General features: G+C 31.1%; 4 protein-coding genes across 4 annotated transcripts; 1 reads left to right on the top strand and 3 right to left on the bottom strand.

Moving 5' to 3' along the window:
- Nucleotides 1-33: 33 nt before the first annotated feature.
- LOC111603751 (zinc finger HIT domain-containing protein 1) lies at nt 34-577 on the bottom strand. The gene has a single exon (XM_023321474.2). The coding sequence runs from the start codon at nt 561-563 to the stop codon at nt 111-113; it is 453 nt and encodes a 150-aa protein (XP_023177242.1). The 5' UTR covers nt 564-577; the 3' UTR covers nt 34-110.
- A 4-nt stretch (nt 578-581) lies between these two features.
- Nucleotides 582-956, bottom strand: LOC111603752 (general transcription factor IIH subunit 5). Its single transcript, XM_023321475.2, has 2 exons — nt 841-956; nt 582-784 (listed from the first exon to the last, which is right to left on the bottom strand). Exons 1-2 carry the CDS (start codon nt 873-875, stop codon nt 598-600), a joined length of 222 nt encoding a protein of 73 aa, XP_023177243.1. The 5' UTR covers nt 876-956; the 3' UTR covers nt 582-597.
- Nucleotides 957-1,210: 254 nt separating this feature from the next.
- Nucleotides 1,211-4,220, top strand: LOC111603750 (transmembrane protein 87A). Its single transcript, XM_023321473.2, has 9 exons — nt 1,211-1,434; nt 1,502-1,562; nt 1,688-1,770; nt 1,837-2,019; nt 2,796-2,957; nt 3,019-3,302; nt 3,365-3,701; nt 3,757-3,910; nt 3,976-4,220. The coding sequence occupies exons 1-9, from the start codon at nt 1,333-1,335 to the stop codon at nt 4,206-4,208; spliced, it is 1,599 nt and encodes a 532-aa protein (XP_023177241.2). The 5' UTR covers nt 1,211-1,332; the 3' UTR covers nt 4,209-4,220.
- A 1,538-nt stretch (nt 4,221-5,758) lies between these two features.
- On the bottom strand, nt 5,759-7,460 carry LOC111603758 (F-actin-capping protein subunit beta). The gene is made up of 3 exons (XM_023321489.2): nt 7,374-7,460; nt 7,187-7,296; nt 5,759-6,877 (listed from the first exon to the last, which is right to left on the bottom strand). The coding sequence occupies exons 2-3, from the start codon at nt 7,187-7,189 to the stop codon at nt 6,050-6,052; spliced, it is 831 nt and encodes a 276-aa protein (XP_023177257.1). The 5' UTR covers nt 7,190-7,296; nt 7,374-7,460; the 3' UTR covers nt 5,759-6,049.
- Nucleotides 7,461-12,025: the final 4,565 nt, after the last annotated feature.

The raw sequence follows: 12,025 nt of genomic DNA on the forward strand, positions 1-12,025 counted from the left end.
CATCGATTTATTTTAAAGATTGCAGTTTATATTTGTTTTTTTTTTTATTGCATGAATACTAAAGCTAAATTACATTTTGTTTAGGGGTATTAGTAGCTTAACAACCAAATTCACGCGGTCCACTTTAGACACCGGGTATCCTGATGAGTACGCAGGCAGCGAACTCGACAATAACGCGTTCCACATGCCGTGCACGAATATTGAGAAAAGTTTCCACAGACAGCACAAAAATGACGAACTGGCTTTTGAGGCGGCGGCGCAGCTGCGCTCTCGTAATTGGGCCTTTGTTTGTCCTCCTCGAGCAGTTGTTGAAAATTCTTGCGATATTTTGCTCGAAAGTATTCGGCTCCTTTTCGTTTGCCCTTCTTTTCCTTGGCATTCTTTATGCTATCCTGGAATTTGGGTAGTTTTTTAGACATAACCAAATCAGCATGCGGATCATCTTGAAAGTTATCCCGCTCGAGAGCTTCCAGGGCTTTTCGTGCACGTCGTAGCCGTGCCGCTTCATCTAGGACCCGTTTCTTCTCCGCATCCTTGATCCGATGTGATTCGCGCCCCGTCATAATTTTGGTTGTAGTAAATAATTATTTTTTAAGTTTATGGATCCTTCTCGTGCAATGGAAAGCTAATGCGATCCATTAACTCATCAACGCGCGCCTGAAGCACCTCAACAATATCCGTGGAAATAAACAAATGACTCTCGTCCAAGTCTTGTATGATAAATTTTCGACCCAACGCCAGTTTCTCATCCAAATGTAGCAAAAATTGTTTCATAGCCGGATCACTACAACGAAATTCTTTAAATCAAATACATAAATCAACTCAAAATTGTTCATTTACCATTCCACGAGCACTCCTTTCATAACATTTACCATGTTTTATGGCAATAAAAACATTTGAGCAATCTGCAAAAACTAAAAGAACAAAATGCTGAATTTTTGTTTTTTCGATAAGCCGATAACGACAATATTGGTATTCACAGAAAACGAGAACAAGTACTTGCGGTATTCTATACGATTAAATTGAACAGCTGTTCAATACTACTTGCAACATTGGTTGATATACAATATGATTTAAATTACATTTTTATTTTCTCCAAAGTCAATTCGTAAGATTGCTGATTGATTTGGCAATTGGTCATTTTTCATAAGTATATCGCTTAATTAATATGCAGACACCGGCAAGAGAACCTTCGACTGCGCAGTCACAATCCGTAATCGATAATTTTGTTGACCGATAAATTGTAGTAGTATTGTTCTAACGCGTAGCCAACAAAACAGAGAAAATAAATAAATAATATTTATTTAGGTGGTTTCGTGTGGCGTATACATAATGTGGAAGCATTTTACAATCACATTGACGCTACTTGCCAGTTTTGCCACCCTGGCGTCTGGCAAATCAGATCCCGGCATCATTAACGTTGTTATAGATCAGGTAAAAATGGGAAAACCAAAACAAAAACTATGCAAAAAAAATTTACGGCCAATTCCCATTTGATTAGGATCTGCAACCGATTGTGGAGCAGCGTCCGCTGTTGGCTAATACAAAGATCTATATAAAACGTAAGTGCATGAATTTTGCTACGTGAGCAATTTGCAATAACTGAAAATTTTTTACTACTCCCCTTTACCCCCTTCACAACAAACAAACTCGCTCTATGTACACTTGCCCTCACCCTTTTATATAGTGGAATGCTCTTCTGACGGGGAAGTTCCATTAGCCATTAACTTTAAGTTGACGAAACATCCATGTCTATACGATGCTCGATTTGTAAGTAATCTATATATATATACATACATGTTTTTTTTTTTAAATTGACAATATACATTTATACAGCTGCAAACACTCAACGACAAGCCGAATCTGCAAAAAAATGTTAGCTTGAGTCACCTTGTGAAATCCACGAATATATATGCCAACTGCACGCATCTTATCGTACTAAGCGATGCCGCGGAGGTCGCTGGCAAACAGGCGCCGGAGGAAGTGCATGAGCTGAAGAAGAGCCGAAATCCACTTTCGGTAATTGTTGTAGCAACATTTTCATTCCATAACTGCGTGTTAGCGTGTGCGTCTGACTCAATAGCAAATATCTAAGGAACATACAAAACTGTTATCAGAAACGTCTACTTATCGTACTTTATAATTGTGTGTGTGTTGTTCTATGCGGAAGTATAAGAATGATTGATAAAATATTTTTTTGGGGAATAATGCATATGTAAGGAGTAGTTTAGTTGTTCGGTATATATATATATATAATACCATAAAAAATCGTGTTTTTCGAATGTTTAGAAACTCTATCAATAGCTACGACAGAATTCTGATTTCTGTTGTAAGTCTATAGCACAACTATAGCAATTATAACAGTAGCTCTGCAAAGTGAATCGCAGTAATTGTATATTATATGCTTATCTATTTTCTTGCCCTTTAATTAATTTCACTATTTTAGTAATCATATTATACATGTAGATACGTTGGCTGTGTGTGAATATGATAAGTAAATGAATATTTATGACATGATATGAATTTATAGGAAATATGCATATGAGAAATGTTAAATCAAGATTATAAGCTTAAAGACTACTTCTAATTCAACTAATTAAAACAAGTTTTTGTACTGATAAATGATATTAGTAAATAGGCAACTGCAATCTACAGCAGATCGGTTGAATATATATGAATATATATTTATAGTTGATAAATAGTTGATTAAATTAGTCATATGTATTCTAAGTGCAAACCTTACACATTTAAATATGTGGCAGTTAGTTTATAATATATAAACAAACATATTCTAGGCAATACCCAGGGCAATTGCGAGTATTGTTGAAGATGGCATCTACGAGCTGGAGCTGACCATACTAACGTCTCCACCTGGTCAACCTTTTCATGCCACGGTGCATATTGAATTCCTCAGTCCACATGGCTATATATCAGCCATCGATTGGCCCTTTTTGCCGGTAAGTTAATCAAGTTATTGCTCATATTTATACCACTATATATTTTTACTATCTCTTCCAGTTCTATTTGATCATGTGCGTAGTCTACGTCATATTTGGCATCATTTGGCTATTTGTTTCATTTGCCCAATGGCGTGATTTGCTGCGCATACAATTCTGGATAGGAGGTGTCATACTGCTTGGCATGTTGGAGAAAGCCTTCTTCTATGCAGAGTATCAAACGGTGTCCAATACAGGCTATCCCGTGCAACATGCTGAACTAGTAGCTGAGTTTGTATCCTGCGCTAAGCGCACACTAGCTCGAATGTTGGTCATCATAATGAGCCTGGGCTTCGGCATAGTCAAGTAATGGAATGTGTAGAGCTAGGCGAATCTAGTTTAATTTTGTTATCTGTACCTTTTGACAGACCTCGCTTGGGTCCTATGCTGCATCGCGTTGTAGGCGTGGGCACTTTATACTTTGTATTGGCCTGCGTGGAGAGCTATTTGCGCATTACCCGGGTCAAAAGCGATCGCAGTGAGCTGCTCTTGTCTACCATACCGCTCGCTGTGCTGGATACTGTAATTTGCTGGTGGATATTCACATCGCTCGTACAGACAACGCGCACGTTGCGGCTGCGCAGAAATATGGTTAAGCTCTCACTGTACAGACATTTTACTAATACGCTCATATTCGCTGTTATTGCTTCTTTGATCTTTATGTTGTTTGCCTTGCGTTTGCGTAAAACCGAGAGCTGTACGCCTGTAAGTCCAACTGCAAATTGCCTTTAAGCTATGTCTATATATTTAAGCTTTTTAGGGTTGGCGAGATATCTGGATTGATACAGCTTTTTGGCATATATTGTTCTCTGTGCTATTGCTGGTCATTATGATTCTTTGGCGACCCACAAATAATAATCAGCGATATGCATTTACACCGCTGCTGGATAATCCAGAGGATGAGGACGATGAGGGTTAGCTCGAACAACAATAAGTATATATCACAACATTTATTAACTTTTTTGCCTTGCACTTACAGATGAAGAGGATCAGTTTGTAGCAGATGCGTATGGCATTAAGATGCGTGGCTCTCATCAAAACGGTAATGCACAATCCACTAAAAACTCACGTGCAGCAACAACCACCGAAGATGACGATTTGCGTTGGGTGGAGGAGAATATACCATCATCGATGGGTGATCCAGCGCTGCCTGTGCTCGATTCCGATGAGGAAATAATTAATACTAAGTTTGAAGTTTCCAAAATGCAATAAGCAGTGTACCTAAGAGACTTTTACATGTATATCTATATATATATATATATATATATATATATATGTATACATATATATATAAATATATATATATATATATATATATATATATGCTGCACATTTATTTATATCTATTTAATGTACGCACTAAATGAGAGTCGAGGCGTTTTAATTGCTGGTCTACTACTGCTCCTCGACTGTCCTTCCTGTTGCCCTTTGTCCCAATGCTAAACAACTAATCCCTTCCCCCATTTCCACACAAGCACGTTTCGAATTTGGCAGCCGGTGTAAAATATTGTATATGTAAACAACAGCAACCACAGCAAAAATCGTATGAGTTATTTTTCATTTTCGGCCTAACTAATTATATCTAAATCTTAACTTATTTGTAATCACTTAGCATTAAGTTTGTAGATATCTAGTGCGACAAAATACTTTAAAGTATTGACGAAAAGCCGAAAACGATCCACATACAAAACTCTATCAGATACACCCACACACACACGCATAAATGTTGTCGCGTTTTTGTATATAGTTGATAATGCAAAAAAAAAAAAATAAGAAACAGAAAAGTATTTATATAAACTATATAATGTAATAATAATCATGATAAAGAAAAACAATATTGAACGATACGCATAACAGGAAAAAGTTTCAATTCAATTTACTGATAACTAAACAATATATTTGTATTCATGTTCTCGATATAAGACCACACATCTTATCTTAATTAAAATGATAAAAAAGAAACTAAATTGATAAACAAAATGATTATAAAACTTGTAACTTGTAGCGCAGTTTGCGATTTTTTCATGAAAAATAAACAAAAGCATAGCCATACCAAAACCAAAACTTAAAATTTTTATTAAACATAAAAAAGTAAGTTTTTAGACCTGGAATAAAGAGATACAAATATTACAAGTAGGCTTCGATTAGCCCACTTAATCAGCTATCGAAAAGGAAAATAGAAATCTTCGTTTCTAATTTGATTTGCCTGATAATTTGGAAGAGATGATTAAAAATTGTTGACTTAGTTACAATTTTTTTAAATCTTACAAAAAAATTTTAAATATATAGTTCCATATGGTAAATTAATAAAATAGAAATAATAGAATGATATTCTCACCAAGTTTTTAGCTACATCTGCCCTATGACGCCATTCCTTCAAAACATAATATTAATAAATAGATATGTTTCGCTGATCGGTACATAATGTGTATTTTTCACATAATACAGAGCGTTTCAGTAAAAGTACATAATGTAAAATTTATGTTTCGAGCTTCTTATTGTTACAATACACATACATACATATTTATTTAATTTATTTATATATATATATATGTATTTATAAACACAATTATTTTAAATGTCGAATCTCAGCAATCGTTGCCAAAAGTAAAATGCAAACTAATCGAAAATCAAAAGCGAAAGTGAAATGAAATACGAAAATATTTGCGGCGACTTTTGAATACAAAAAATATGATTACAAATTATGATATATATATATATTCATTATACAGATACAGAAAAAATACTCAAATATAGATACTTAATAGATACTGTCTAAAGAGCTGGACTTGAAATTTGATATTAAAAATGCAACAAGGCGGAGCGTGAGGAGTTTCAGAAAACTGGGCAATCAATTTACATTAATACATTTGTTTGTTCTCTTTTTTGTGGTTTCCTTCATTTAACAAGTTTTCTATTATAATGTTTCGTTAACAAATTTAATGTCTAGAAATGCGCATTGTTTTCGTGTTTTCTTTTCTTTACTAATTGCTCAATGCTGTAATTTGAAGTCGATTACTGTCTATATATAAGGCTTCACACTCAACTCAGCTTCAGTTCGATTCGGGTTTAACATTACGCCTCAATATTGCTGCAGCCAGATCCTGTTTCATGGCCGCCTGATCCCTTTGATCGGCCAGCGATTGCGTGCTGCGCAAACCATTAACAATATCTTTGGTCTTGCCAAAGTAAATTGCATTAAGCGTGTTGCGAATTTTATTCTCCATCTCTTCGACCATTTTGCCAATATTCGCGATATGTGGAGATGATTCACTCACATTGGCATCCTGTTCTGTTTGCCGAGTTAGTGAACCGCCCAGATTCATAGTTCCCGAGCCTTGTTTGTTGGTTTGCAGCCACAGCATCGCAGTCGAGGTGAGTTTGTAGTGTGCTGTGCGCCCGGTGGTTTTCTCTTGAACCTCCACAACATGGATGGAATCCCAGCAGCCACGTATCATTTTACTGCCATCGCCGGCTTTTTTGATCAATATGACTGCAGCAAAGCCATGGTCTAGATCCCACAAATAAACAGAGGAGACGCCTCCTTCATAATACATCTCACGATACTGATCGAACGCATAGTTCGCCTCGATTTCTAGCTTTCGTAAGCGTTCTGATGGCATTTGGCCATCCTCCAGCGCTGGATAATAAGTGTTCGACCAGGGCGAACGATACGAATCACCATCCCGATTATAATCGCATAGCAAATAATCTTTGCCATGCTCCTTATCTTTGGCTATCTTCAGTGGTTGGTCCACAGATGATAACAGATCCTCGCACAAATCGGGCGCCAGATCAATCAAGTCAATCAGATTCTTCTCAATCTGCTGAGGCGGCAGTCGTCGCATCAAATCCAGTGCACAATCCATTTGCATTTCCGACTGTAAGAAACGAACGTGTGGTAAGAAAAATATATTTGAGTCATAATTTTTTTTGCCAACCACAGCTGATAAGTGTTTCACTTCTTCTTCTTTACCTTGCCCCTCCTTCTGTAATACCCGGCAAGCTATGAAGACTTCCATATATGGGCATTTGTTTTAGGTCATAGGCTAACTATACATATAGACATGTACATATATTTATATTGGCCTCATGTGTATTTAAATATGATTGCAGGGATTTACGCAACCATTAAAATTGGTTTCCTTTCTTTTTGTTCGATTTGTTTTCATATCAACCGCATTACTCACCATTTTGTTAACTGTGACTGTTTTACTTCCTTATTTGTTGTATTTCTTCTTTTGTAATTGCAGATTTCTGAAGCGTCTCTGATAGTTATCGAATCGTTATTTATTTAGCGCTATAAAGTGTGATTTGTCAGTATTACATACAAATTAAAACATAAGTTAACACTATTAATAACAAATTTCTACTTACTCGATTCGTCAGCACGTAACACAATGGCGTCCATTCACCATTCACAGATAACGTCAACAAGCGAACAGCTGTTCAACAAACTGTGTGACCAGCATGCAGTCCATAGCTATCGAATTAAGTTATCGATTAAAGCGATTGATAGGTTTTCTTCCAACACGCGCCAACTTTTCATTTCTAAGTGTGTAAATAAAACAAGTGTTTCTTTTTTTATTATATTTTTGCAACAAGTTTATTGAATTTAGATTTTTCGTTCATATACTTTTTTATGCTCAATATCTGTTTTCCCCATTTCCATGCTGTGTGAGTTTTTGTTACAATGCGTTTTTTCTTCTGTAATTTTTTTGTTTTTGTTTTTTTTTTTTTTGTATAGCTTAGATTTAATATTTTACACAAAAGTTTATGCCATAATCGTAAATTTTTTAATCCGAATTGTCATTAAAAATATATTTAAGCTGTTTACTTAAATTTCACGCTTGCACATATTCCAGACATATGTATATATAGAAATCAGAGTGAAAATACAGTTTAGTTACGATTTTTTTTTCATTTTTCTTTACACATTTTGCGTTCTATATATATAGTTTTTTTGTAGTATATAGCCAAATATAAATGTGTGTATGAGTGTTTGTTTCTGGTTGTATGTTTTACTGTTGTTGTTTAAATAATTCATAAACTTAGTCAATTTTTTTTTGTTTTTCGTTTTTTTAATAAGTTTTTATATATTATTAATTAGGTGTATATCTTGACCATATAAATGTAAAATCTCAGACTTTAATTTTTAACTAAAGTGCACTACATACAGAAAGTGTTCAGTGGTATGTGAACTAAATGTTGAATTTTTAGTTTTTCAATCGTACAATTTTAAAGTTTCTGTTTTGTTTTCTTTTTTAAATGAAAAAAGTGGTAAATTATATAACTTGATACACATTATTTACTAATACTCAAATCATTTTATAAGTAATATTTTGTATTTTTTTTATTTTTTTTTTTTTGCTTTTTTTTACGCTTAGTAAATCTTTTGAAGTTTAATATTTCGGCTAATTAAATATTTATTTAGTTATGCATCAAAGAAATCATAAGCTATTTTCTTTTACCTTTTGTTTTTTATAAGTTTGCCAATTTTGTTTTTTTTTTATGCAACATTTTTGTTATCAATCAGCATCGACAATAAAAAATGTAATCACAGTTTTATGTTTTCCTTCTTTTATATCAACTCATTTTCATTTAGCTATTTATTTTACTATTTTTTGTATCTTTGTGTGTTATTTGTTGTGTGTGTTTCGTATGTTGTTTGTTTGTATGTTTGTTTGTTGTTGTTTGTTGTTATAGTTGTCGTGTTGTTGTTTTTGTGGCTTGTTATGAACAAAAAGGATTAAAACAGAAACTAAATATAAAATTATAAGGCTAAATCGTCATTTGCTTCAAAAACTCACGCTCTTTCACTTTCACTCTTTCTCTACACTCTATTTCTATCTCTTTCCATGCCTAACTTTCTTTTATGAACACTCGATTCTTTTACTTGCTTTGATTTTTTTTTTGTTAGTTTTAGTTTTATTTAATACTATTACGTATTTAGAAAACTTTTAAGAATATTGCACAACTTTTTTGAAAAAAATGTCGTTCTCCTTTTTTTGAAAATATTTCATTTTTCTTTTTCAATATTTATTTTTAATACCTGAGTTGTTCATAATCGTTATTTTTATTTTGCATGATTACAAATTTTTGCTTCACTTTTTTATATTTTTATTTGTAATACATATCGAAAAGTTTTTCTTTTTTTTTTTGGTATTAAATGCATGTATACATCGTCGTGAGTCTTGATAATGCCCTGAGTTTGCTCCAAAATGGATTTTATTTATATACTTTTTAAAACTATCGTCTGCTTAAGTTGTTCCTTTATTTTGTAATAAATGTATATGTACATAGATTTTAGCATACATTTACATCGTTCATATTTATTAAGTGGACTTTCTTCGAAACTTTTTTGAAAATAAAAATTTCTTCTCATTGTAATTTTCTCATTTTTTTTTCGCACACTTTGCAGTTCAGCGCAGTTTTATTTTTTTTATATTTTTTTGGCATGTGTAACTCAAGTTTTGTTGCTGTTTTGTTAAATTAAAAACTAAAGTTTATAAATTAAGAAATAAATATATCTTTTCATACATTCCATTGCAAGTTTTCATTTATTTAACTAAAGCATTGCTAAAAGTCACACCAATTGCCAAACATTTTTTTGTTGGCAGTTTCTTACTTAATTTTTATTTTTAGTTTTTTGCTTTTTTTTAATTTACTTTTTTTATGCCGAAAAATTTGTACGTATTTGCATAATATATTTGTTAATTTTAAAAAATTTTTACTGCTACTTTTTCGTATTACCTGAAATTTTGTACTTGTCTTTGTTCCAAAAGTGTTTTGTATGCCTCTTTTGCTTTGTCTCTAAATTTTTCCCATTAAGTGTGTGACTTACATTAGAAATGAAAATGAGAAAACTGATAATTTCAATAGAAAAATGTTAAGTAAATAATATTTTTTACGCACATATATATTAAATTTAATTTGTACTCGCTTCGATTTGCATTTTAGACAAATTTACAACAACTTGATTTACACATTCATAGAGGGGGCAGGCGGGGATACCAGAATCGACTTTATATATATATACACATATATATGTATATACATATATGTATTATATATATAATGCTGAACTGAACTGTAAAGTTTGCTTAGGCCTAAACAAATTTATTTTAATTTATTTTTTAAACTCTTTCGTTAGTATACGTATTTGCCTTAACATAAAAATATATTTATGCTTTTTGTTTCTTGTCCGCTTGCTGTGAAAATAAAAATATAAATTTTTCAAATTTTGTTAACAAAAAAATAAAATTTGCCAATTATTCGAATTTTTTCTTTTTTTTTGGTTTTTAACATTTATTTAGTTTTGCATTAATTTAGCAATTATTTAAATATATATATATATATATATATATCTGCTTATATATATATATTTTGTATATATATATATATATATTTTACTTTAAAATTTAGTTAAACATTAAAAACTAAAATTAAATTGTAAACAAGCCAATTCGCGTGCTGCTTAAACAAATTAAAAACAACATAAATGTTATTAAATTATAATTAAAAAATAGCATACATTTTTTACATTTTACGCTTAAAAATTAATTTCGTTTCGGTTTTTAACTGCTTGCCATATTTGTTTTTATAGTTATTTCAAATAACTTACGGATACAAGTTTTTTCTCAGTGTAGCAGAACGTAAAGGAGTTTTTATGTAATTTTGTAACTATTTTTTTCGCTCAGTGTAGTTTGATGAAAATTGTTTATAAGTACAATTGGCTTGTTTTTGTTTTTTTTTTTTTTTTTTGAATATATATTCAACTAAATATTAATTAGAAAACAAGTATTAACAAAAAATATATAACAAAAATTACATACATCGCGTGTTTATTTATTTTATTTTTTATTTTATATATATATTCATCGTATATATATATATAAGTTTAGCTCTTTGTACCTGTGCACAATTACACAATAATTCACGTGTTACACTTTTTACTTAAAAATTAATTTATACAATGCAAAAATTATAAAAAAAATGTTAAATTTAATTAAACAAAAAACAAAAACAAAATATGTTATAGATTTTTGTTTTTGTTTTAAATATTTAATTTATTTTATGTACATTAAAAGTTTTCTCTGTTTTGCACAATCAATTTTTCATTTATTTTCTGTTTTTTTTTTCTTTCAACTTTTAACGCTCTTCTAAATGCAAAATGGCGACATTTGTGTTTAGTTTAATTTTTTTTGTTAAATTTAGTTATTAATTTACGCATTTTTCTTCTTCTTTTCGCTTTTCTCACTTACATTTTTACAAAGAAATTATTTTTTGAGCCAAAAGTTGGGCCTAAAAATGATTTTTTTTACTCGAAATAAATATTTATGCAAATAACTGTTAATTATTATTATTTTTTTAGCAAGTGCCTAATGTTTTTTGTGTGTTAAAAATATGCTGTTTTTTGTTTAAGTTTACATTTTCTTTTTGTTTTTTTTTTTTTGTTAATATTTTAGCCGAAAGTTTAAGCCTAAAATAGATTTTGCTTCGTTTTTTTTTGCAAAAATTTTCTTGAAGAAAGGTTTTTTTTGTTTTTTTTACATATTTTGTTTTTATAACCATTTTGGGTTTGCGCATTGAATTGAATTTATATTTTGTTTTGCTTTTTTCGTTTCTTGGGGCTGTCAACAAAATTTTTTTATTTCTTAATTTTTTTTGGACAGTTACAGTTGAAATTGTATTTTTTTTTCAAAATTTTTGATAGCCTTAAAATAATTTCTTTGTATTTGTTTTTTTTTTGCATTTTTGTGTTTTACATATTTAGTTAATGTAATGTTTTTGTTTTTGTTTTGCCTCATTTAGTTGCTTTGCCAAAAATTTTTAATGTATACAACATATGACCTTCTTAGCATATAGTAAAATTTTTTAATTATTTTTGTGTTGTTTTGTTTTTTTTTTGTTGTTTAAAGTTACGTTTTTAGATAGCCAAAAGATTTTAACTTTACATTAAATGTGTTCCATTTTTTCTTGTTGAAATTTCGTGTTTAAATTTAGCGCATATTTACAAAAACCTAATT

This window comes from Drosophila hydei, unplaced genomic scaffold (assembly GCF_003285905.1).
Source record: "Drosophila hydei strain 15085-1641.00,03,60 unplaced genomic scaffold, DhydRS2 tig00000172-arrow-pilon, whole genome shotgun sequence".
NCBI classification, from domain to species: Eukaryota; Metazoa; Arthropoda; class Insecta; order Diptera; family Drosophilidae; genus Drosophila; species Drosophila hydei.

Bases quoted from the DNA above. Each gene is read 5' to 3' on its own strand.
- LOC111603751 (XM_023321474.2), bottom strand. From the start codon at position 563: ATGACGGGGCGCGAATCACATCGGATCAAGGATGCGGAGAAGAAACGG.
- LOC111603752 (XM_023321475.2), bottom strand. From the start codon at position 875: ATGGTAAATGTTATGAAAGGAGTGCTCGTGGAATG. The intron at 785-840 runs GTAAATGAACAA...ATTTCGTTGTAG, and splicing joins AAAGGAGTGCTCGTGGAATG to TGATCCGGCTATGAAACAAT.
- LOC111603750 (XM_023321473.2), top strand. From the start codon at position 1,333: ATGTGGAAGCATTTTACAATCACATTGACGCTACTTGCCAGTTTTGCC. The intron at 2,020-2,795 runs GTAATTGTTGTA...AACATATTCTAG, and splicing joins AGAGCCGAAATCCACTTTCG to GCAATACCCAGGGCAATTGC. The intron at 3,911-3,975 runs GTTAGCTCGAAC...TTGCACTTACAG, and splicing joins AGAGGATGAGGACGATGAGG to ATGAAGAGGATCAGTTTGTA.